This window comes from Leucoraja erinacea, chromosome 9 (assembly GCF_028641065.1).
Source record: "Leucoraja erinacea ecotype New England chromosome 9, Leri_hhj_1, whole genome shotgun sequence".
NCBI classification, from domain to species: domain Eukaryota; kingdom Metazoa; phylum Chordata; class Chondrichthyes; order Rajiformes; family Rajidae; genus Leucoraja; species Leucoraja erinaceus.
In genome coordinates this window covers 2,502,578-2,530,000 of record NC_073385.1, presented here as the reverse complement: position 1 = coordinate 2,530,000, position 27,423 = coordinate 2,502,578, and the positions used below count along the sequence as shown (strand labels likewise).

Sequence of the window (27,423 nt, the reverse complement as noted above, 5' to 3'; positions counted from 1 at the left end):
CCTTTTGCTGGAAGACCTGTCCCTGATCTAAGCATGCAAAATAGAAATAAAATAACTTACACGTTACCATACTGTGAACTATTCTTTCAGGTTTCAGGTAAATGTAACAGGTTTACAGAACATTTTCACATCACATTTCACTCTCTCTTTTTCTTTATTGTAGAAAACAGATCAATAAATCACAAATCAAGTCTCTGCGGCTTTCTAACCTCTCTCCCACACCTAGTCCGCACAGTCTCTGTGGTGGGGCCCTCTCCGCTGGGTGATGCTGTCACTGGTGGAGCTGGGTCTGGTGGAGCTGGCTCTGGTGGAGCTGGCTCTTCTCCCACCGGTGGCTCATCAGCGTCGACTACCTCACTGTTGGTCTGCAGCGGCACCAAGTGCTGCCGGTTCCTCCTCAGTGTGCCCTGAGGCACCTGGACGATATAAGAGCGAGGTGCATTGTGTGTAGATAGCACTTTGCCCTGGACTCGTGCATCGGTGATCCACACATCCTCCCCAGGTATTAGTGGCTCCAGAGTTCTCGCTCCGTGCCTCTTGTCAAAGGATCTTGCGTCGTTCCACCTCTTCTCCCTTTCTTTGGCCCCCAGCGCGTTGTAGTCAGGCAAAACTGGATTCAGCAGGGTTGGAAGGGCAGGAACTGTAGTGCGTAGGCGGCGCCCCATCCACAGCTCGGCTGGGCTATAGCCGTTCCGTAGAGGGGTTGCTCTGTAGGCCAGCAATGCAAGATATGGGTCTGACGCCTTTGTTAGCAAGTTTTTCACGGTTTGTACAGCGCGTTCCGCCTCCCCATTGCTCTGAGGAAACCTGGGGCTGCTCGTGATGTGCATAAAGCCATACTCTGCTGCAAAGGATTTAAAGTGGCTACCTGAGAACTGGGGCCCATTGTCACTTTTAAGAAATTCACAAATTCCATGACGAGCAAATATGGATTTCAGGTGCACCACCACATCTGTGGACCTTGTGGGTGATAGTAGCGCAACTTCCACATATCTTGAGAAATAATCTACGACTAGCAGATAAGTCTTGTTTTTCAGCGTGAATAGGTCAGCTCCCAAGGTTTGCCAAGGCCTGTCTGGCATCTCCGTTGGCATCAGCGGCTCTTTGACGTTCCTTCGCTCTTGGATGCAGGTTCTACATTTCAGCACCATGTCATTCAGCTGGCTGCTGAGTCCTGGCCACCATACCGTCTGTTTGGCCCGGCCCCTGCACTTTGTCACCCCCAGGTGTCCTTCGTGTAGTCTCTGCAACACATCACCTTGTAAGGCTGATGGGATGACGAGCCTCGTGCCCCGCAGCAGCAGCCCATCGTGCACAGTCAGCACTGCTCTATCAGCCCAGTAATGTCTCAGCACTCCCTGCAGTTGGCTTTTGTCGGGCCAGCCGTCTGTGCAGTACTCCATCAGTGCAGAGCATGTGCTGTCTGCCTGCAGGTGCTCACGTAGGCTGCTCAGATAATCTCCACTGCCAGGAATGTTGCTGATGACAGAGTCTACATAGATGTTGGTGTCCTCTGATTCCAGGGTGATGTCGTCAACCCTGCACACAAGCTGAAGCCTTTCTATGGCAGGTCTTCCCAACAGTGCAGTGTGGAGGTCTTTTACTACATAAATGTCCTCTATGGCTGTCTTGTTGCCTCTGCGCAGTGTTTCTCTGGCTACGCCCAGGACAGAGAGTGCCTTGCCCCCTGGCCCAAACAATGGGCGTGTCGACACTGCCAGGCACTTCACATCATGCCCCCCTGTAATGTCATGGTACACCTCCGCTGGCATGGCGGTCACATCAGCACCAGTATCTATTTTAAAGCACACTTTTTGTTGTCTCACTTGTAGCTGCACCGTCCATGGGTCTTTTCCAGCATCCACGGATCCCAGGAAAAAGCTCTCTTCTTCCTCTGTAGTGACAGCATTGAGAGATTTTGCACTGTTTCTGCACACTTTGCCATAATGTCCCTTTTTGCCACAGTTGTGACACACAGCATCTTTAGCAGGGCATTCCAATTTTCCATGCGAGGGCATTTTTCCACATCTATAGCAGGCCTTTGAACCTGGCTGTGGCTGTGTATTAAATTTATTTTTGCCTGGTGTTTGTGCTTGTGGCTGAGGCTTTGAGGGAAATTTGGGTTTTCTGTAGCTTTTAGCATGCACAGCATCAACATTTGAGCACTTGCTAGCACCGCTATTTTCTCCTCTTAAGTCAGACCGCTGTCGTCTAACTTCTTCAGACTGCCTTGTCTTTGTTATAGCAGTTTCAAGGGTTAGGTCTCTGTCTAGCTGTAGCTTTTCGGACAATGAGACGTTTCTCAGCCCAACCACTAACCTGTCGCGGATCAGCTCGTTCTGTAACTGTCCATAGTTGCAGTGTTCGGCTAATCCGTATAGAGCAGTGATGAAGGAATCCACCGTTTCTCCTGGCAGTTGCACACGCTGATTGAACTTGGCTCTTTCATAGATTACATTCTTTTTAGGCACAAAAAATGCATCAAAGCCTGCCTTGACATCCGTGTACACCCTCCTCTCATCTGCAGTTAGCGTTAGCCCCTTTAGCACATCTTCTGCTTCATCGCCCATGCAATACACTAGCGTGTTCACCTGGTTTTCTGCCGACGTCGCGTTTAAATTGCTTGCAAGCCTGAAGCGGTCGAATCTCCTGATCCAACGCTCCCATTCTTGAGGCTTGGTAAAATCGAATGGCTCTGGAGGTTGTATTGTGAACGTAGCAGTTGGTGTGGGTTGCGCCATATCTGCCAGCTCGTCTCCTATTTCCCGCCAAAACGATACACCGTCCTCTTCTTCTTTAATTATTTTCTTGCTTACAAGTATCCCACTTCTGACACCATGTCGAGTTATGCTTGTAATAAGGCTCGTACCACGACGTAAACAGAGTATACCTTTAATCTGTACAATAACAACAGCAACTGCAACAGCCTCGTGTAAGCCCAGGCCTCTCTCTCCAACTGCCGACACCCTGAGTTCCAGACATAACCGGTCACTGGAGCCTGGCTTCTGGCAGGGTCCTAGTGCCCCTCTGCTCAGCCTTACTCTATTATTGCATAATACCACAACCTCATAGGACCTCCTAGGACCTCGTGTCGACCATGCTGCGAATTTGAGTCAAGGGCAAACTCTTCTAAACTCGCAGATTAGATCGCCGCAGTGGGACAGCCCCTTTCATTTACTTCTTCTTCAGGGCCGTCCAATTCTATGGGAACTATGTGTTGGAAGGATTTAAAAATCATGGGTCGTGACCCGAAATATCACCTATTCTTTTTCTCCATAGATGCTGCCTGACCCGCTGGGTTACTCCAGCTTGTTGTGTCTATCTATGGGATCTATGTCAGGAAATAAAAGCCCAGTACAAGGAGCAGAAGAAATGCACCGCCTCCTGTAGTTTAGTTTAGTTTATTGTCACCTGCACCAAGTTGCAGTGAAAAGTTTTTCTGTTACTGTGGAAAGATTATACATGTGCAAGGGGCACTTGTAAGGAGCATATCCATGGGTTCTCAAGAGGCTGATGAGGCCAATGTAGTAATAACAGATATAATCATCATAGAGTGATACATGTGCAAACAAGCCCTTCAGCCCAACTTGCCCACACCGGCCAACATCTCCCAGCTACACTAGTCCCACCTGCCAGCATTTGGTCCATATCCCTCCAAACCTGTCCTAACTGTGTATCTGTTCAAGAAGGAACTGCAGATGCTGGAAAATCAAAGGTACACAAAATTGCTGGAGAAACTCAGCGGGTGCTCCATAGATGCTCCATAGATGCTGCTGCACCCGCTGAGTTTCTCCAGCAATTTTGTGTACCTCCTAACTGTGTATCTGTCTAACTGCTTCTTAAATGTTGGGATAGTCTCTGCCTCAACTACCTCCTCTGGCAGCTTGTTCCACACACCCACCACTCTTTGTGTGAATCAGGGAAGGAGGTGCTTGATGGGAATGATAGATCAGAAGTTTTGGAGGTGTTGCACGTCTTCTGCTCCTTGCACGATGCTTGTATCTGTTTCCACTGGATCTCAAGCTTTCTTGGGCCACCCCAAATGCTCCTTCTATATTTTGTACCTTCATACAGCAGGACATGGGGGAAATGGTCCACTTTGTTTTCCCCAGGAGGCTTTGAGAACAGTCTTGAGTTGTCTCATTTGCTCCTTATCAATTCTTGTCACAATGGATCTCAGAATAGTGTCTGTTTCAGTAATCCATTGTTGGCCATGCAAACATTGTGGCCAGACTCTATGGGAGATGACTGACTGGGTACTGGGGATGCTCCCTGACCTGCTGAGCATTTCCAGCATGCAGTTTGAACCCAAAACATCGACTACACCTCTGCCCCCTTATAGATGCTGACTGACCAGCTGAGTTCTTCCAGCCTTTTGTTAGTTACTCCAGTATTTCCTCTTTGCTTTTTTGAATTTGGATATAACTGGGTTAGAAACACTCGCACTAATAAACCTGTTCACCAGTTAAAAGGTATGTTACTTCTGTTAATCATATTTGTTGCTCTCTCTGTTCATGTAGATGGTGCACGAGGCAGTGCTGGACATTGATGAGAAAGGAACAGATGCTGCAGCAGTTACAACTGGTGTTTTAATGCCAATGTCAAGGGCTCCACAGTTTAAGTTTGACCGGCCCTTCTTACTATTAATTGCTGACCACAACACTAAGAGCGTCCTGTTTGCAGGAAGGGTGATAAACCCCACTGTTTAATACAAGCAGACTCGGTGTATCCTCCGCCAAAATTGCAATTCAGTAAACCCTCGCAATAACGGACCTCCGTATAACAGATTTCTGTTGTAGCGGGCGGGCCGTGGCTTCCATTGCGCAGTCCGCCCACATCCGCCACTTACACAATGAGCTGGCCCCACGTGGCGCCCATCCAGTCACGGGAGTGGAGAGAGCGAGCAGCGGGAATGCGTTAGTACCGGGTCGGTCCCTAGCGCCCCACGTGTGGAGTCGGGGGCCCTGCGGCTCCCCAGCCTATGTATGCCCGTTTGTTTAAACCCCCCCTTCACCAATGCCGCGTTTCATCTCTCCCGGCCTTGAGTTAAAATTCTCTGCCCCCCTCTCTCAGTTACAGGGCAATAACCAACACCCTCCTTCCCTCCCCCCGTGGTCTGTTGTTGCGTGGGTTTACTGTATCTGTAAATTATAAACAATTATATTATTTCTGCTAATGTTTAAAAAAGCTCTGAGATTAACCGAATCTACCACTCTTCACTATTAGCCACTTGCTTTAACATGAAACAGACATTGTAATCCTCTAGGTGTTGTCTCCATCTTCTCCCTTCCCTACATCCACCTGGCTCTCTCTATCTTAGCTTTCCTCAGCTGTTTCCACCTATCACCCCACCTGCCTCTGGCTGGCTCCATCAGCTCATCACCCTTCACCTCTCCCCTTTCCACCGATGGCATATTAGCTGCTGTATCGCGGCTCCTCGTGGCCATCTTCCCTCTCCCCCCTCGGTCCAGATGCAGCTTCTGAACCTGAACCCTTCCCTCCCACCACTGATGCTGCTTAACCAGTTGAGTTTGTCCAGCCGTTTGTTTTCAACTCAGTATAAAGTGGTTTAAGTAATTTACATTAAAGTCGATAATGAACACAAACGATGAATGTGTCGTCTCTGATTATTTTGTTGATAACGTTCATTTTCTCGTTGAGTTCGAAGCATCAGAAAAAGGTAATTATGAATTCTAACAAGGCTGTTGCCTTGAGTCAGAAGAAGGGCCTCGACCCTAGAGATGACTCCAAAGATGCTGTCTGACCCGCTGAGTTACTCCAGCTTTTTGTGTCTATCTTCCATTTAAACAAAGTTAACACAGCAGTCCGAAGAAGGGACTCGACCCGAAATGCCACCTATTCTTTTTTTCTCCAGAGCTGCTTTCTGACCCGCTGGGTACTCCAGCTTTTTGCATCTATCTACATCAGTATATCGGGCAGACACACAGGGAGAGATGCCTTGGAGACTCTGTCAGTAGAATCTCCCGGAGAATCTCTGAACTCAGAGTACATTGTGTTTTGTACTCTTTGAGCGCAAAGATAATTGCAGGTGATTAAATGTAATTTAAATTAAATAAATTAAATTAAATGGCATAGTTTAATTCAATATTTTGAGTGTTGACAATGATTCCATAGATTTACCCATTCACAATGGGAGAATATTATGATCAGCAGGAGCCGCTCGGAATATTCAAATACCTTTGTGTAGGAAGGAACTGCGGATGCTGGTTAAATATACTGAAGATTGGCACAAAATGATGGAATAATTCAGCGGGTCAGGCAGAATCTCTGGCGAAAAGGAATAGGTGACATAGAGATACCTTAGTTGGGAATCTAGACAGGCAAACAGCCGTCTTTCAGTCTGAAGAAGGGTTTCGGCCCGAAACGTCGCCTATTTCCTTCGCTCCATAGATGCTGCTGCACCCGCTGAGTTTCTCCAGCATTTTTGCGTACCAGCCATCTTTCACGTGGAATGGCTCTCTGGATAAAAATAACAACTCAAATATTGATTGAGAGAACTAAAGGGCCTGTCCCACGAGCATGCGACTCCATGCGGCAAGCGCGACCTAACATGGCGCTACTTCGATCACCGGAGCCGTATGGAGTTGTGCGGAGCTGGTCCCAACATCGCGCGGGGCTCCGGAAAACTGACCGTGTTCAAAATTCCGCGCGGCAACGGCCTGCCGGCCCGCAACCGCCTCGACGCCGTATGCTCTGTCTCGACGGGCGTGCGCAGCGTCTCGTCGCCAGTACATCATGCGCGAATTTCCCGCGGACTTCGCGCGAACCTCCCACGTCACTCACTCGACCTCCGCGTGGCCCCCGCTTCCGGTTCGGTCGCGCTTGCCGCATGCAGGTCGCCTGCTCGTGGAACCAGCCCATAATATGCCCACGATACAGTTTTAATGTCACAAAATAATTTATTTAGCCGAAAATCTCTGATACCTGATTTGATGGAAGCCAATTAACAGAGCTCTGCTGTATGTATAAACAGTAGAAACATGGGGCCCAGTCCTAAATGTCACCCATCCACGTTCCCCAGACCTGACCCATTCTGTTACATCCTCCGTTACTTGTCTGTTTGGTTCCATACATTCAAAAGCCGTTTGATGGTCGTGTCAGTTTCCAACCTGTATCATCAAAGTGGCCTCCCACTTCATCCAGTAGCCTTCCTTCTTCACAAATGTTGATATTTATACCTTTGCTGCCCTTTCAAAACTGATTACTGCTTGTAGGGAGGGGCTACTTCTGAAATTGGCACAAAGTGCTGGCAAACTCAGTGGGACCGGCAGCATCTCTGGATAGAAGAAATGGGTGATGTTTCAGGTCGAGGCTGAAGAAGGATCTCGACCCGAAATGTCACCTATTCCTTCTATCCAGAGATGCTGCCGGTCCCGCTGAGTCATTCCAGCATTTAGTGTCTATCTTCGGTGTAAACCGGCATCTGCAGTTCCTTCCTACTCACTTCTGAAATCGTTTGAAGGCAAGTTGTCCTTTGTATTCAGGAATGCTACCCCATAACTCCTGGCTATTCCCGCATCATCCCTAATGATTCCTAATACCCGTCACATTTTATGCATCTCCCAAGAGAGTAAAGAGGTAATTCTGAATTCCAACAAGGCAACATCCTTCCATGTTGGTAGACACAAAAAGCTGGAGTAACCCAGCGGATCAGGGGAACGGGAATGGAGTACTGAGTTCAGTCATGATCATATTGAATGGCGGTGTTGGCTCGAAGGGCTGAATGGCCTACTCCTGCTCCTATTTTCTATGTTTGTAAAGTGGTTTGGTGTCGGATAAATTAGGTTCATGGCCCCATGTGCTCAAGTCTCAATGTGCCTGGATTTGGATTTAGCTGATTTCTGGGGACAAATTATTCCAGCAAACCATCCCAAGAGCTTGGTCCCAAATGGACCATGTGCTACTATGACCAATCTTTTCCCCTCCAATTCTCTCATCACCAGCTATCCGCAGCTATTTGAGAGGAAATGCACACTTGGCTAGTAATATCCCATCCTAGCATATGAGGCATATGAGGATCAGGCAGTCTGAAGAAGGGTCTCAACCTGAAACATCACATATTTTTCTCCAGACATGCTGCCTGATCCAGCATTTTGTATCTATCCAAGATGTTATAGGCCAAGCTTGGTCTGGCTCATCAGGGGGTCTTATTCAAATTAATTGACAGGGACTACCATGGACAATTGGACCAGACCAGACCTCTTTGCTACATTACAGAGACAACAGGCCTAAATGTGTAGGAAGGAACTGTAGATGCTGGTTTACACCAAAGGTAGATATAAAATGCAGGAGTAACTCAGCGGGACAGGTATTATCTTCTCATAGACGGAATGGGTGCCATTTCGGGTTGAGACCCTTCTTCAGACTGAGAGTCAAGGGAGAGGGAACTAAGAGATATGAGAGGGTATTCAGATCTTCCACATCTCATTTCCCTTTGGTAAAGTAAAACTCCTGGTGAAGTCACTCAGTGGGACAGGCAGCATCTCTGGATAGAAGGAATGGGTGATATCTCGGGTCGAGACTCTTCATCAGACTGAGAGTCAGGGATGATGGAAGAGAGAGATGTGGCAGATATGGATTTCCATGGAATAGAGAGAGTACAGAGGAGATTTACTAGAATGTTGCCTGGGTTTCAAAAACTAAGTTACAGAGATAGGTTGAATAAGTTAGGTCTTTATTCTCTGGAGCGCAGAAGGTTAAGGGGGGACTTGATAGAGGTCTTTAAAATGATGAGAGGGATAGACAGAGTTGATGTGGACAAGTTTTTCCCTTTGAGAATAGGGAAGATTCAAACAAGAGGACATTACTTCAGAATTAAGGGACAGGGGTAACATGAGGGGGAACTTCTTTACTCAGAGAATGGTAGCGGTGTGGAATGAGCTTCCAGTGGAAGTGGTGGAGGCAGGTTCGTTGGTATCATTTAAAAATAAATTGGATAGGCATATGGATGAGAAGGGAATGGAGGGTTATGGTATGAGTGCAGGCAGGTGGGACTAAGGGGAAAAAAAGTTGTTCGGCACGGACTTGTAGGGCCGAGATGTCCTGTTTCCGTGCTGTAATTGTTATATGGTTATATGGTTATATGGTTATATGGATAGTGTTAGTGTACGGGGTGATCGCTGGTCAGTGTGGACTCAGTGGCCCATAGGGCATTATTGGGGATGCTACTGAATATTTCTCTCCATTCGAGGAATAATTGTTTGCTTCTTCTCTCCACCTTCTCCACAACCAGTTTCAAAACCTTGCTGCCACCAATGCAGGTGTTTTATACATTCTTCCGTGCCTTAGTTAGTATTTATTCCTTCTTTATTATTACCAACACCAATTAAATGGTCTTTATCACAATACATTTTGTTGGGCTTGCTGAACATATATTGGATGTGCTTTTTACATTACAATAGTTTTGAAATCCTGCAAGATGCTAAATAAATCAAAGTATTTCTCCCTTTCCGGCTATGGCTGTTTTTAACCAGCATTGCCCTTGTCCAAGCAGCAAAAGACACTGTTACTATGGTCAGAATTTAGAACTGAAACAAAGGAGACATCAATTTAATCTCACAGTTATCTCAAGGTTAAATAGCTTCATAGTGATAAGTTATTAACTATTTTCTGACTCAACAGAAAAATTCAGCCATGTAGACTTGTTTGATTAAGTCACAGTACAGCTTTGTGTTGCCATTATTGTTTTAAACTTTTCTCAAATAACTCTTACCAATTTCTATAGAATAGAATCTATACCATGGAATTGTATCAGGGTGTATCAGGTAGTTTTAGGAGATTTAGCACATGGCGCAGTGATCGAGTCGCTGCCTTACAGCGCCAGGGACCCGGGTTCGAACCTGACGACGGATACCGTCTGTAAGGAGTTTGTACTTTCTCCCCGTGACCCGTGTGGGTTTTCTCTGAGATCTTCGGTTTCCTCCCACACTCCAGAGATGTACAGCTTTGTTGGTCTGAAGAAGGGTTTCGGCCCAAAACGTCGCCTATTTCCTTTGCTCCACAGATGCTGCTGCACCCGCTGAGTTTATCCAGCATTATTGTGTACCTACAGCTTTGTAGGTTAATTGGCTTAGTATAAATGTAAATTGCCCCTAGTGTGTATAGGATAGTATTAATGTGCAGGGATCACTGGTCGTCGGGGACTCGGTGGGCCGAAGGGCCAGTTTCCGCACTGTATTTCTTTATAATTGCATCAGTGTGCTGGGACCAGGAAAGATCTTCGGAAATATGCACGCCCAGGAATTTGAAGCTCTTGACCCTTTCCACCATCATCCCGTTGATATGAACGGGATTGTGGGTCCCTATCCTAACCCTTCCAAAGTCCACAATCAGTTCCCTGGTTTTTGCTGTTGTTGAGAGCCAGGTTGTTGTGCTGGCACCATTTGGTCAGTCGATCGATTTCGGCATTCTATACTCTGACTCATCACCATCTGTGATTCATCTCACAACAGTGGTGTCATCGGTGAACTTGATGATGGAGTTCACACTATGTCCGGCTGTGCAGTCATAAGTATTGAGTATAGTGAGTATCACCTGTCACGATCTCCACCCTTCCCTTCCCCACCTGACTTTATCTTTTGTTCAACCCCTCTTTGCCTGGATCTCAGTTCTTGCATACGCCCCCCCCCCCCCCCCCCCCCCCCCCCCCCCCCCCCCCACCTCACCCCTCCCCCTCACCTCTTTATACAACTATCATCCCTCTACTTTATCAGTCCAGATGAAGGGTCTCGACCCAACATGTCAACGGACCATCTCAACATCCACGGATGCTGTCCGATCCACTGCTTCCCTGAAAGTTGTTAGTTTTATTTTGCGTTAACTAAGTGAATGTTTCAGTAATATGTCTTTACCTGCAGTAATTTCCCTGAATAAGCATTGTATACTGAAAACATCCAGCACAGAAACTGAGAAAGCTGCTGAATTTTCACATTTTAACTAAAATGTTTTATATTGGATCAGCAATCCAAAGGCCACATCAAAGACCACAGGGCATCATAGAGGCACAGTGGTAGAGTCTGAAGAAGGGTTTCGGCCTGAAACGTCGCCTATTTCCTTCACTCCATAGATGCTGCTGCACCCGCTGAGTTTCTCCAGCAATTTTGTGTACCTTTAATCTTCCAGCATCTGCAGTTCCTTCTTGAACACATTGGTAGAATCGTTGCCTTACAGCATGTGTGACCCAGTGTTTGATCCTGACTGCTAGGGCTGCCTCAGGTACGGAGTTTCCACATTCTCCCTCTGACTGCAGGGGCTTCTCCACACATTCCAAAGACATGCTGGATTGTAGGCAGGTTACTTTGGCGTCTCTAAATTGTAGCAATTGGGTAAGATGGAACTAGTGCACAGGTAATCACTGGTCAGCATGGATGTGGTGGGTCAAAGGGCCTGAGTCCACGCTGTATCTCTCAACTAAACTAAACCTTTCAGATCCCTTATAGCGAACAATTACTTTTTTCTAGTTATTCCCACTTACTGCATATTTGAATGATTTCTCTAACTTCAAGTAATCCTGACCAAAGATCCAATACAGGGCTCGAAATTAGTGGTTGCCCGGGTGCCAATGGCCACCCAAAGTGCCGCCGGACAACCTAAATGCCCAGTCATTTTGCCCGGCTTGGCACTGCAGATACTGGTTTATACCGGAAATAGACACAAACACTGGAGTAACTGCGGGTTAGGCAGCATCTCTGAAGAAAAGGAACGCGACGTTTCGTTTCGGCGGCGGCAACAGCTGTAGTACGGGGCAAAGATACTAGGTGCGGGGTGACGGAGGGTCGGAGCGAATGAAGGGCCCCGTACTGCAGCAGCAGCAACGGCTCCACCTCCTCCCGCACCCCACCCGCCCTGATAGCGGCCGCTGTTAACCACTCCGCCAACGGCGATAACCGCTTTCAAAACAAACCCTCCCGCACGCCGAGACCAGAGGAGGGAGGAAGGGGGAGGCCCCATACTGCCGTCTGAAGCACCTGTACCGCTCGGCCCCGCACCTTCCTGTTGGCTAGCTGAGCCAAACCAGACCATGATGGAGAAGGTGAGGACAGGCTCTACGATGGCCGTGTAGAATTGGACCATCATTGCCTGTGGCAGATTGAGTTTTCTCAGCTGCCGCAGGAAGTACATCCTCTGTTGGGCCTTTTTGACTGTGGAGTCGATGGTGGTCTCCCATTTAACATTAATTAGTGTTGTTTCGTAGTGTTCCCAGAAATATCATTATACCCGGCACCCTTGCCCCTCATGTGACCCCCTGGGGTGATATCCCTTCCCTTGTTTGAGGGGTGTGTCCAGCACACCCCACAATGTCTAGCAGCGGATGAAACCTAGACTGTGGTCCTCTCCCACAGAGCCTTGCGTTGGCTTAAACGGAGGTCCTCATTATTATTGCCTATCTATGGATCAAACAGATCACTAAAAGTAGAGTGATGATTAGTTCCAGAGGGCAGCAGGAGGCCGGGACACTCCCAGCATGCAGGCCCGACTCTCTGGCGGGACCAGGAACTTTCCCGAACGCTCGTCCATCCGAAGGCTCCAGGTCAGTGGGACCTTGCCTGACATGCATGCGGTTGGTGGGATCTTGCCCGAAGGCTCATTGGACAGTGTAACCGGGAGGAGGGAGCTGGAGAGAGCTGGCATGAGGAGCAAGGACCAGTAGGAGGGTGGAGAGGGCAATGCCTCTGCGACTTCAGTTAGGATGCAGGAGGTCACCCTGTGTCGCAACGAAGGCCGGACGAGGAGAGGAGAGGGACATCGGCTCACGGGAACTGCTCCAGTAAAATGAGCGTACAGGTCAACCGGAGTTTGGACTTTGCAAAATGGCACCAATAATGGCAGCGCCCACATGTGTAATATATGCAAAAATAATTTCACTGTGCAGTTGTTTATGTGACAAAGAAAGACTATTGACTATTGACCTTGATGGGCAGCGACGGGTTGGGCGGAATTTTTTTAATTCAATTTCAATTTTATTTTTAATATGTTTTATTATTATTTATTATTTATTTTTTACATTTTTTTTCTTTTTTTTTAAATTATTTAAAAAAAAAAATTTTTATGATACTGCCTGTAAGGGAAATTCATTTCGTTGTCTCAAATTGAGACAATGACAATACATTTGAATACAATACAACAATACAATACAAGGGCCTGTTTCCGTGCAATATAATTCTAAGGCTATGACAAATGTATCAATAACTGGAGGGCGTTGAGCCAAACATTTTTTTTTAAGTAAAAAAATGCAGAGTGTGCAGTTAGAGCCAAAGAGAAAGGGAACATTCTTTCTAAACTCATCCCATTGGTCTAATTTGTACTTCATAGTCAACCTACTGAGCTATTTATCAGCGACTTGTGCACTACAGTGTGGGACAGGAAACCTTTGTGTCGAGATCTGACAGGTACTAAACTCTAAACTCCGAGGTGTCACTTTTGAAAAGTGGATTATTTCATTCTGTTTCTGTGATTTTTGTTATTGCATGAAGGAAATTGCAAAAATAATCAAGCTGTTAATCGAGGAAGTTAAATGCTGTGTTACTCATTGAATGACATTGATAGACACAAATGGTTGGAGTAACTCAGCAGGTCAGGCAGCATCGACACAAAGTGCTGGAGTGTTGCCTGACCTGCTGAATTACTCCAACACCTTGTGCCTATATTTGGTATAAAGCAGCATCTGCAGTTCTTTGTCTCGACTTGACTATGACACTGCTGCCAGGACTTCTGTAGTAATGTGAAAGACTGAAAGGAAATTGATATGGAAGGGTCCGACTAGAATTATATGAAGAGATATTATTTTCAGGCAGTGTTTGTGGAACTGCAGTCAATTCTCTGTCAACTTGAAAATTCTGCTGATGTTTCTTCAAAAAACTATTATTTGTTATGCAAGGACAAATCAAAATAGGAAGTACATGGTAAATGGTAGGGAATTGAAGAATGTAGGTGAACAGAGGGATCTGGGAATAACTGTGCACAGTTCCCTGAAAGTGGAATCTCATGTAGATAGGGTGGTAAAGAAAGCTTTTGGTGTGCTGGTCTTTATAAATCAGAGCATTGAGTATAGAAGTTGGGATGTAATGTTAAAATTGTACAAGGCATTGGTGAGGCCAATTCTGGAGTATGGTGTACAATTTTGGTCGCCTAATTATAGGAAGAATGTCAACAAAATAGAGAGAGTACAGAGGAGATTTACTAGAATGTTGCCTGGGTTTCAGCAACTAAGTTACAGAGAAAGGTTGAACAAGTTAGGGCTTTATTCTTTGGAGCGCAGATGGTTAAGGGGGGACTTGATAGAGGTTTTTAAAATGATGAGAGGGATAGACAGAGTTGACTTGGAAAAGCTTTTCCCACTGAGAGTAGGGAAGATTCAAACAAGGGGACATGACTTGAGAATGAAGGGACTGAAATTTAGGGGTAACATGAGGGGGAACTTCTTTACTCAGAGAGTGGTAGCTGTGTGGAATGAGCTTCCAGTGAAGGTGGTGGAGGCAGGTTCGTTTTTATCATTTAAAAATAAATTGGATAGTTATATGGACGGGAAGGGAATGGAGGGTTATGGTCTGAGCGCAGGTATATGGGACTAGGGGAGAATATGTGTTCGGCACAAAAAACTGGAGTAACTCAGCGGGACAGGCAGCGCCTCTGTGGAGAAGCACTGTGTGACGTTTTGGGTCGAGGCGTCTGAAGAAGGGTCTCGACCCGAAACGTCATCCATTCCTTCTCTCCAGAGATGCTGCCTGTCCCGCTGAGTTACTCCAGCTTTTTGCGTCTATCTTCGGTTTAAACCAGCATCTGCAGTTCCTTCCTACTAATATATTCCTTCACAGAGTATGGTTGTTGGTGGCGATGCCAGCATTTTTTGTCCCTCACTAATTCCTTCTGAGGAGGCAATTGAGAGTCAGTCCCATCTGTGCACCTGTACTCCCATCGGGTAAGAACGGCAGATTCACTTCCCTGAAGCTCATCAGTGAATGGAGGTGCTTTAACAACAATTCAATTACTGAGACCAGCTGTAATTTAACAGTCTAACTTTAAATAACCAGGCTGCCAGTGTGGGATACAAAAAGTCTCTGGGGGGTGGTACAGCGGTAGAGTTGCTGCCTTACAGCGCCAGAGACCCAGGTATGATTCTGACTATGGGTGCTGTCTGTATGGAGTTTGCATGTTCTCCATGTGACCGCTTGGGTTTCATCTGGGTCTCCTTCCACATTCCAAAGACCTGTGGGTTTGTAAGTTAATTGTCCCTAGTGTGTAGCATTGAACTAGTGTATGGGTGAACATTGGTTGGCACGGCTCGGCTGGCCAAAGGGCCTGTTTCCACGCTAGATCTCTAAACTAAACTAAAATCAATGGTTACTAGTCCTATCACTGAATTAATACTCTTCAGGTACTTTCAGACTTTAGAAACTAGACTTGCCACAGGGTAAGTCCATGTTCATTTCATGTCCAACGGTGATTTAACAGCAAGGTAAGATGTAAACTGCTTCAGTGGTTCTCTCTGTCAGGGCAACTTAATGATTACAAATTAGATTTTTGTTTCTTTAGATTCCTGTGACTGGGTATTTCAAATAATTGCAAGTATATTTATTTTGCCAACCTTGTCTTTTCTTCTCGTTCCTTCACTTTGCAATTCTCAACCATGTGTTAGTGGTCTGCATCTGATTTTGAAGCATAAGAACAGGACGCAGTTATTTCCCAGAGGGTGAGGCAGCATCAAGGGAAAGAGTCTCGACCCGAAACGTCGCCAATTCCTTCTCTCTATAGACGCTGCCTCACCCGCTGAGTCTCTCCAGCATTTTGATTTTACCAGCATCTGCAGTTATTTCCCATTCTGTTAATCAATATGATTATGCCTGTTCTCCTGGTTTTGGTTTATTATTGTCATGTGTACTGAGATACGGTGGAAAAACCTGTGTGCTATCCAGGCCAATCATACCATGCATGAATACAACAGATAGTGTAGTGCAGTGACAAACAAAGTGAAAATGTTTAATTAAAGTGCAAGTGCCACCATAATGTAGGTTGGTAGATCAGGAATAAACCTTCATTTATTCGGGGACTGTTCAAGTTTCTAATTACAGTGGGGAAAAGGCTGTTCTTGAAACTGGTGGCAAATGCTTTCTATCTTTTGTATCTGCTGCCTAACAAGAGATAGGAGAGGAGGGAATGACTGGAGGGTGAGCAATGATTGATTATGTCAGCAGCTTTCCTGAGGCAGTATAAAGTGTACAGGGAGTTGACGGAGTGGGGCGTGGAGACTGGTTTGCGTGATGGACTGGGCTGTCGTTGATCGGATGGTTCAGTTGTCTGATCACAACTGTGAAAAAACTGTCCCTGAACCTGGAGGTGTGCGACTTCATACAACTATGCCTCTTGCCTGATGTGAGAGGGGAGAAGAGTAAAGTGGCCAGGGTGCGTCTTGTCCTTGAACAGATTCTTCAACACGCCAAGTCTCTGCTGAACTTGATGCCCTGAACTAATCCCATCTACCTGCACATGGTCTATATCCCTCCAGCTCCTGCCTGTTACATTTCTATCACCACCCTGCCAGTGTGTTCCAAGCACCTACCTCTGTGTGTGTGTGTGTGTGTAAAAAAGACACTTGCCTCACAAATCTCCTACACATTTTCCTCCTCTCACTGTAAATCTGTGCCTTCTAGTCTTTGACATTTCCACCCTATGGATAAAAAAACTCCATCTACACTAAGAATGTTATATACTTCTATCAGGACAACCCCTCCCTCACAAACACAGCTGAGAAAACAATTTAAAGTTTTTCCAACCTCTCCTTGTTACTAATAGTTTCCATCAACATGCAACATCCTGGTAAATCTCTTCTGTGCCATTTTCACAATCTCAATATGTTTCCTCTAATATGGTGACCAAAACAGTACCTAATACTGCAACTGTGGCCTCAACAGAGTTTTATGCAGTGGCTATACGTTTATGTGTCGGAAGTAATTGCAGATGCTGGTTTATATCAAATATAGACACAAAATGCTGGAGGAATTCAGCTGGACAAACTGAATGGGAGCCATTCTTTCTATCCAGAGATGCTGCTTGGCCCTCTGAGTTACTCCAGCATTTTGTGTTTAGCAACTTCTATACTTAGTGTACTGACCGATGAAGGCAAGGGTGCCTTCTATACCACCCTGTCTGCTTGTGTTGCCACTTTCAGGGAGCTATGGAATTGCACCCCAAGATGCCTCTATTTATCAGTGCACCTGTGGATCACAACATAACACTCTCATGTTGGCCAAATAACACTGCTTGACTTCTAACTCCTTGCAATTATGTCCATTGAATAGAAAGGCCAGTGTGACAATGTCATTTTACTTTGATTTGCAAATCAACAAATTAAAGATGTTGGTAATCAGGAGCTGCCACCTGACCTGCAGAGTTTCCTGCATTTTCTGCTTTTAACCATATAACCCAATTACAGCACGGAAACAGGCCATCTCGACCCTTCTAGTCCGTGCCGAACACATAATCTCCCCTAGTCCCATATACCTGCGCTCAGACCATAACCCTCCATTCCCTTCCCATCCATATAACTATCCAATTTATTTTTAAATGATAAAAACGAACCTGCCTCCACCACATTCACTGGAAGCTCATTCCACACAGCTACCACTCTCTGAGTAAAGAAGTTCCCCCTCATGTTACCCCTAAACTTCAGTCCCTTAATTGTCAGTCCCCTAATCTTCCCTACTCTCAGGGGAAAAGCTTTTCCATGTCTGTCTAATCTGCGCTCCAAAGAATAAAGCCCTTTTGTTTTAGTTATTTCCGTTACCTGACCATGATCTATCTTGATGGGACATTTCCATGTTGAATCTGTCCAAGGGGTCCAGGACAAGGGGTCACAGTTTAAGGATAAAGGGGAAATCTTTTAGGACCGAGATGAGGAAAACCTTTTTCACACAGAGAGTGGTGAATCTCTGGAACTCTCTGCCGCAGAGGGTAGTTGAGGCCAGTTCATTGGCTATATTTAAGAGTGAGTTAGATGTGGCCCTTGTGGCTAAAGGGATCAGGGGGTATGGAGAGAAGGCAGGAACGGGATACTGAGTTGGATGATCAGCCATGATCATATTGAATGGCGGTGCAGGCTCGAAGGGCCGAATGGCCTCTACTCCTGCACCTATTTTATATGTTCCTATGTTTCTGTGTTGTATCCAGCCTTTTACCTCTTGCCTTATGGCCATAGGGTTGTAAAGAGACACTATATCCCACCAGATCCAAGACAACCATCACACACCCATTGTTACATTATTCCTCTAAGAGCGGCACGGTGGCTCAGCAGTAGAGTCGTTGCCTTACAGCGATTGCAGTGCCAGAGACCCGGGTTTGATCCCGATTATAGATGCTGTCTGTACGGAGTGTGTACGTTCTCCCCGTGACCATGTGGGTTTTATCCGAGATCTTCGGTTTCCTCCCACACTCCAAAGACGCACAGGTTTGTAGGTTAATTGGCCTGGTATAAGTGCAAATTGTCCCTAGTGTGTGTAGGATAGTGTTAATGTGCAGTGATTGTCGGTCGGTGTGGAGTCAGTGGCCGGAGGGCCTGTTTCTGCATTGTATCTCTGACCTAAACAACTAAACTAAACCAAATTCTCTTAACCCGTATATTCTCCCTCACATTCTCATCATCATCTCTCCCTGCACCAAGATTCTACCACTCAACCAGACACTCGGGGCGATTTACAAAGGCCAAAGAACCGATCAACATGGGCAATTTTGGGATGTGGGAAGAAACTTGAGCAGTTAGAAAAAATCCACGTGGTCCTTCCACGCAGACTGTACCTGAGTTCAGGATTGAAATAGGTTCATGCTAAGTGGCACAGAAGGTCTAGTAGTTGCGTCACATGTGCCAAGAAATGCAACCATGATCATCGGCAGTAAATGAACTTCACAACAGTACTAGTATATGGCCTTCAAATTCATTCCATTGACTTCCAGTCTTCTAACATTTCAGTTCAGTTTAGTTTATTCCGCCTGGGCAGTCTGCATCCTGATGGCATTAACGTTGAATTCTCCCAATTTTGCTAGCCCTTGCTGTCTCCTCCCCCTTCCTTAACCCTCGAGCTGTCTCCTCCCATCCCCCCCGCCCTCGGGCTCCTCCTCCTCCCTTTTTCCTTCCTTCTCCCCCCCACCCCCCATCAGTCTGAAGAAGGGTTTCGGCCCGAAACGTTGCCTATTTCCTTTGCTCTATAGATGCTGCTGCACCCGCTGAGTTTCTGCAGCAATTTTGTGTACCTTCGATCTTCCAGCATCTGCAGTTCCTTCTTGAACAGTTTAGTTTATTGTCACGTGTACCAAGGTAGAGTGAAAAGCTATAAAGCTATCTTCAAGTCCTTCAGAAGAAAAGACAGGGAGAGATGTGCTGAGAGTGTGGTCCATTAAGCTTACAGGCTCCTGGTCTTCATAGAGACATTGAGTATAAAAGCAAAGATTGGACTCCTGGTAAACACTAGTCACATCACAATCACTGAAACCATCCCTGTGCTGCAGTTAGAATGTGAACAGGATACAGAGAAGATGTACTGGAGTGGTTCTGGAGAAAATACTTTTTTCCTCTCAGATTAGATGGGGTTAGAAGCTTGAGAGAGATTTGATGAAGATGTGCAAGATATGTAGCGACACAGGTCACTAGGGACTAACTGCTACTATTAGAAAATGGTTAAAGGACCAGGTGACAGGCTCGAAGGGCCGAATGGCCTACTCCTGCACCTAATTTCTAAATTTCTATGTGACACAGATTAACACAATGAGCAAAAGATACAGCAAGGGGTAAGGAAAAACATTTTTAGGCAGTTTGTGCTTATAATCTGTAATTCATTGCCTTTAAGGGGAGGGGGGAGATTGCTTGGTTTTCAAGGGGCAATTGAAGGTTTACGTTGTAGAGAAAATAGTTAGCCGCACCGTGTACAAATGGGAGTGGACCACTCTACAACGAACCTTCATGTACTTTATGGGCCATAATGCGATCCTTCTGCACTGTAATCATTCTTGAATTGTACATCTGATAGTGAACCCATGTACTATCTAAGAACAATTATCCACTTTTAAGCAGACATTGGCATGAGACTTTTTAATATGTATAGATATACATCTCAAGAAGGGTCTCGACCCAAAATGTCACCTATTCTTTTTCTCCAGAGATGCTGCCTGACTCGCTGAGTTACTCCAGTATGTTGTGTCTATGTTCAATATAGAAACATAGAAACATAGAAATTAGGTGCAGGAGTAGGCCATTCGGCCCTTCGAGCCTGCACCGCCATTCAATATGATCATGGCTGATCATCCAACTCAGTATCCCGTACCTGCCTTCTCTCCATACCCCCTGATCCCCTTAGCCACAAGGGCCACATCTAACTCCCTCTTAAATATAGCCAATGAACTGGCCTCAACTACCCTCTGTGGCAGAGAGTTCCAAAGATTCACCACTGTCTGTGTGAAAAAAGTTCTCCTCATCTCGGTTTTAAAGGATTTCCCCCTTATCCTTAAGCTGTGACCCCTGTCCTGGACTTCCCCAACATCGGGAACAATCTTCCTGCATCTAGCCTGTCCAACCCCTTAAGAATTTTGTAAGTAAATATACTTCTCAACCTTGGTAGATGTGGTGCATCTAGAATAGAAAGCGGTTATAAGTCTTCAGATTCACTAACAAACTGAATTGTGTATCCACACCTTTTAGTCTACAAATGAATACCCACAATGAACCGTGCAAATCGACAATAAAACTTGAATGGTATCCGGAATTTTATGATTTACAATTTATTTGACATCAACATGACTGTTTTTCTTCATGCAAAATGCAATACCTGAAGCTGATGTTACAAGATCCTTCCAGGGATATTTGCCTGGACACAGGGAGGTATTTGCAGCTCAGGTATATTGTTTAAACAAAGATAGCTGATGAACCAAAGGTCAAGCTACTGATTAATGTGTAACTCATGTGGCAACTGCTACAGTATAAATTGCCATTGGAGAGCCCGAGTTTGATCTAGTTGGGTTGCCATATGCGAGCAGGTTTCTTCATTTTAGGTAGGACCCTGAAATTCTGAGCAGACTCTTAATATGAAATGCTTAGTATATGTAAATCAATTTGTTTTAAGACCTAAGGAACAACATCCGATCCTCTTCAGAACTTAGCAAGTTTGTGATTGTAAGAAGGTTTCATCATTGGGCTTTGGAGAGAATCTAAAATGAAGGTTGGTCAGAATTTAAAAATAATCTCAAACAATACATTGCAAGTTTGTTTTGTTTTACCTTGCAGGTTCAAAATGGAGAAGCTGATTGCTTTTGTTCTGCTGTTGGTCACTGTGCCCTACAGTGGATTAGTCACTGGGGAATCTTCATCATCCAACGTACGTGATCCAAATACGCATTTGGCCATGATGAAATCTGCAGATGCAAATGTAAATTTTGCAATGAAGCTCTTCAGACAGATTGCCAATCAACCGGGAACAGCGACCAAGAATATTTTCTTCTCTCCTCTAAGCATCGCTGCTGCCCTAAGCATGTTGGCTTTGGGTGCCAGGCAGAACACTCTAACTGAGTTTATGCAGGTCCTTGGGTACAGCAAGATGGAAAGGAACGGAGAGTCAGCAGTCAGGGAGTTGTTCCAATATCTTCTGGAAGATCTAACCAGTGGAAATAGTACACTAAAAATGGGGAACTCCCTGCATATTCAGCAGGGTCTAAATGTGAAAAGAATGTTCCTTCAAGAAAGCAAGCAATTTTATAATGCAGATACATTGAATATTAATTTCCGAGAACCACAGAATGCAAAGGAACAGATTAACACCTATGTGAAAAATAAAACAAGTGGCAAAATTCCAGAATTTGTTAAAGAGTCCCTTCCTAGAGACACAGTGATGCTGCTTCTCAACTATGTCTTGTTCAAAGGTAAGTGAACCTTTTTAATGTTAAAGACACATCATTTAATGGATGTGGAGAAGCTGCTTCCATTAGGACTGGAGGTCACAGCCTCAGAATGAAAGGGCATTATTTTAAGAAGAAGTTGGGGGGAATTTCTTTAGCCAGAGGGGAGGTGAATCTGTGGAATTATTTGCCACAGAAGGCTGTGGAGGCCAAGTCAGTGGACATCTTTAAGGCAGAGATAGATAGATTCTTGGTTACACAAAAAAGCTGGAGAAACTCAGCGGGTGCAGCAGCATCTATGGAGCGAAGGAAATAGGCAACGTTTCGGGCCGAAACCCTTCTTCAGACTGTTCATACCGTCTCATTCCCGTCTGAAGAAGGGTATCGGCCCGAAACGTTGCCTATTTCCTTCGCTCCATAGATGCTGCTGCACCCGCTGAGTTTCTCCAGCTTTTTTGTGTAACCTTCGATTCTCCAGCATCTGCAGTTCCTTCTTAAACATAGATAGATTCCTGATTAGTACGTTTGTCAGAGGTTATGGGGAGAAGGCAGGAGAATGGAGTTAGAAGGGATAGATTGATCGGCCTTGATTGAATGATGGAGTAGACTTGATGGGCCAAATGGCCTAATACTGCAGCTATCACATGATTTTATGATCTTATGATCTTAAGAAACTCAAGATATGCAAGAGACTGCAGATGCTGGAATATTGATGAAAAGAGCTTGCTGGAGAATTCAGTTGGTCAGGCAGAATCTGTGGGACGAAATTGAGAAGTTGTACTACGATGTTTCCAGTGGGGGAAAAAAAATCAGCTCTTAGGTTAAATGGCGTTAGACACTTGAGAGAGATTAGATAAAGGTGTACAAGGTTTTTAGTCATGCAGATTTAGATGAAATAATTAGAGGCTAACGGTTACCATTAGAAAATCATTAAAGCCCTCGAAGGCAGAGGTTAACATAATGAGCAATAGATACATTAAGGGTCTATTTTCCTCCATAGATGCTGCCTGACCAGACGAGTTCTCCTCAGGCTAGTCTGTTTCACAAATAATTTAAGGACTTTGTTACAAAAGTACGAAATACTTCTGTATTTCGAGTTGGGCAGTTTCTAAATGACTCGGTATTTCTTGGAGGATAGTTTTGGTATCGGAATGCAATGATTTGAGAATGTTAATATTCAGGAAAGTGAGAAATGTTTTTTCTAGACAATTACCATATTTAATTTTAGCTATTCGAGGGATTGATCGAAAGCAAACATTTGATTTTTTTTTGTCAAATCTCTATCCTGTATTTAATTTAGCTGTTCCAAGTTGAAAGACTAGCTCCGTGTTAGGAAATCTCAATTACACCAATAGCTAAACAAAGAATTTCATTGTTCCCTTGTGCATCTGATAAGAAACTCATCTGAGTCTGAATCGATGTGGGATTGACTGAAAGAGAGAAAAGGGGAGTTGAGAATCACACACACTCACACACACACTCACACACACTCACACACACACACACACACACACACACACACACCTCACACACACACACACACACCCACCCTCACACACCCACACCCCCACCCACCCACACACACACTCACACACACCCACCCACACACACGCACACACACACACACACACACACACACATACACTCACGCACCCGCACTCACACACACACACTCACACACACACACACACACACACACTCACACACACACACACACTCACACTCACACACACACACACACTCACACACACACACACACTCACACTCACACACTCACACACACACACACACACACACACACACACACACACACACACACTCACACACACTCACACACACACACACACACACACACACACACACACACACACACACACACACACACACACACACACTCCCACACACACACACACACACACACTCACACACACACACACACACACACACACACACACACACACACTCACACACACACTCACACACACACACACTCACACTCACACACTCACACACACACACACACACTCACACTCACACTCACACACACACACTCACACACACACACACACACACTCACACTCACACACTCACACCACTTCATGTGATAAGAACAGAATTAGGCCATTCGGCCCATCGAGTATACTTTACTATTCAATCATGACTAATCTATCTTACCCCATTCTACAGAATCTTAGATATCAGATAGATATCTGACCCCATATCTATCAACCCCATTCTCATGCTTTCTCCCCATAACCCCTAACACCCATACTAATCAAGAATCTATTTACTGCCTTAAAAATACGCTCCTGATATTAGCTTTTCCTTCTTTTAACTTCAGCCACTCATTTTTCTGCCATCAAACGGTTTTCTACTGCTCCTGCTTGTATCTTTCTTTTTGGTTTTCATTCATTCAGCTGATAGTTTCTTTGGAAGAAGACATATGATCAGACTCATAGATGGATGACGTTGTGGCCATGGAGGTGGCCCAGGACAGAAAGGTCGGATTTGGAATGGGAGGGGGAGTTGAAGTGTTGAGCCACAGGGAGATCAGGTTGGTTATTGTGAACTGAGTGGAGGTGTTGTGCGAAGCGATCGCCAAGCTTGCGCTTGGTCTCACCGAGGTTGATCATACGCTGAATAATCCAACCACATTTTTGTTTGGAAGTGGAAAGAAATAATAGAAATTGCATTCATTGCAACGTGTAAAAAGAGTTGAGATACTGTATTATAATTTTGCTGCATGTCATTGTGGTATATATCATGTCTTGATTGGTGAATATGTTTAGTTTGTGACTTTATTTGAAGCAGAAATAATATGTGAATGCTTCATTGAGCATAATTCCGACTGGTAACTACGCACTTCGTCCGAGCACATTATCGCACGTGTCATGCAAGCCGTCTTAAACGACCACCTAAACTGTCATTTGGCAACTTAAAAAGCTGCCAAGGTTGCCCGGCTGACAACAGAGGGAAAAAAGTTAAGTGAGAGCCCTGCAAGGTGTATAATATTTTTGACGCTGTCATAGGCCTTTCTTACATATGCTGTCACAACACACTGTAGTCTCTAAACAACCCTTCAGTCATTTTCCTTGCCCTCCATTTCAGAATAATAGTGTTTTAAGTCGATAACTCGACACTAGCACTGGCAATAAATAAATAAATAAATAAATAAATAGCGCAGCTTTCCAGCCCCTTCTCTCTTTGGCCACGCTCGGCTGCAAATCGGTGTCAATCTGGTGGCCATCTTCCTCTAGTCGTGGGGGTGGGGAATTGGGAGGGACCTCACAAGTGGAACAGCCTAGGACCTCTCTTCATCTAAATCCGGCCCTGACTCCAACATATCGATGAGACCAAGCGCAGACTCAGCGATTGTCTCGCTGAGCACCTCCGCTCAGTTCGCCTAAGCCTACCTGATCTCCTGTTGGTAGATCCCCCTCCCATTCCCATACAGACCTTTCTGTCCTGGGCCTCCTCCACTGTCAGACTGAAGCCCAGCGCTAATTGGGGAAACAGCACCTCATATTCGCCTGAGCAGCTTACACCCCAGCGGGATGAACATTGACTTCTCTAACTTCAAGTTCCCCTTGCTTTCCCTCTCTCTCCACCCTTCCCCTTTCCTCATTCTCCGACCAGTATGACCGTCTCCCTGATTAAATGTAATCTCTGCTTTGTTGTCGCCTTCTCCTCGCCATCAATGATCAATTCTACATTTTCCTTGAGCCCCATCTCGTTTTATGTCTCGTTTTCACACCTTACACGTCCTTATCTCCGTGTCTCCCTCTCCCCTGACTGTCTGAAGGAGGACCTTGACCCGAAGCATCACCCCTTCCTTCTATCCAGAGATGCTGCCTGTCCCGCTGATTCATTTTCGCAAGATATTCCCTCCTCCCATGTCCTGCTTTTCTTGGTTCCACCCTTTCCACCCTCCCTCCATTTCATCTCATCTCTAGTGGCTTTGTAGCCCCATAACTTTGTGGAACACTTGACTTCCACCAAGTATTCTGGTTTCTTCCCAGATCCCAATGGCATGCTGGTAAGTTAAATAGCTGTTGAAAAGTATACTTTACACTTCCGTGCCAAGTGTCAAAAAGAATATAAAGGTAATTAATGGATGTACGTGCGAGGTTAAGGTACAGAACTACGGGGAAATGCATAGGGGAAAATGGAGCTGATGAGATTGCTCTGTTGCGATCATGCAAGGATCCGATGGACTGAATGGCTTCCTTTTGAATTGTTATAAATATGTTTATTGAAAGGTTGCTTCATTGGTATTTTTTTCCACAGGAAGATAGCAAATAGCGTGACGGGCACGAGTTAAGTTCAACGTATTTTAATGTGCATAAATAATGAAAATGCTTTCTTAAATGAGAGTTGTCCCAATTTTGTAACTTTTCTTGTGGTGATTTCCAGTTTCTAATGGCCAGAAATAGTGCATCAAAGACACGTGTAATCTATTTTTTTGCCACATATGTTGCACGGTCATGCAAATTGATTGAAAACATAAGATCATTGCTGAATGTAATTATGTCTTTAATGTCTACAGGCAACTGGTTGAAGCCTTTTGACCCCAGCCAGACTTATGAAGATGATTTTCATGCAGGTGACGGAACAACGGTGAAAGTTCAAATGATGAGGAGGATGGGAATGTTTGAGAGCATTTATGCTGATTTTTTATCTAGTAATGTAATTAAAGTTCCATATCAAGAAAATACTTCCCTGGTGCTGATTCTACCAGACCCTGGGAAATTAACAGAGTTGGGAGAAAAAATGACTATCAACAATTTTCTGCCCCTGTTATATCGATTGCACTGGAGGTAAGTTCAATGAAATGAAATCCTATGTGATTATTATTTTCTAGCTGTTGAAATGTAGGGTGATCATTTCAGCTCAAAGGAGAGGAGAAAGTAACATTAACAATCCCACTCTTGTAACCTTCTATGGACTGCAATGATTCTGTGCTACCAAGTAGTTCATCTACCAGGTTACATTTCCACTCATCTTTTCTAGTGTACCTTCAAGTTCATGTTCCAAGAGCAGAATTCGGTCATTTGGCCCGTCAAGTCCTGACTCACCTGGACAGACAGGGCACGTACGTCAGGATGCTCTTCGTTGACTATAGCTCTGCATTCAATACGATCATCCCCAGAGAGAGTGTCCAGCTTTAAGTTTCTGGGCACTCACATTTCTGAGGACCTCACATGGTCCACCAACACCGCTGCGCTGGTCAAGAAGGCACAGCAACGACTGTTCTTCCTGAGGACATTAAAAAAGATTGGTCTGCCCCAACAGCTGCTGACAACCTTCTACCGCTGCACCACAGAGAGCATATTAACGTATGGCATCTCTGTGTGGTATCTCAGTTGCACGGAGGCGGAGAGGAGAGCTCTTCAGCGCGTCGTCCACAGAGCGCAGAGGATTATTGGGACACAGCTACCAGCCTTGGAGGGCATCTACTACACACGGTGCCTCAGGAAGGCCGTCAGCATCCATAAAGACTCATCACACCCCTGTAACGGACTGTTCAAACTA

General features: G+C 45.3%; 1 protein-coding gene across 1 annotated transcript in view; it reads left to right on the top strand.

Moving 5' to 3' along the window:
* The window catches only part of LOC129700580 (alpha-1-antiproteinase-like), a 60,654-nt gene that overhangs the window by 24,911 nt on the left and 8,320 nt on the right, over positions 1-27,423 (top strand). Inside the window, exons 4-6 of the mRNA XM_055641198.1 lie at positions 4,521-4,675; positions 21,284-21,915; positions 26,438-26,708. Of these exons, the coding sequence (XP_055497173.1) occupies positions 4,521-4,675; positions 21,284-21,915; positions 26,438-26,708 (1,058 nt within the window). The remainder of the gene's footprint in view (positions 1-4,520; positions 4,676-21,283; positions 21,916-26,437; positions 26,709-27,423) is intronic.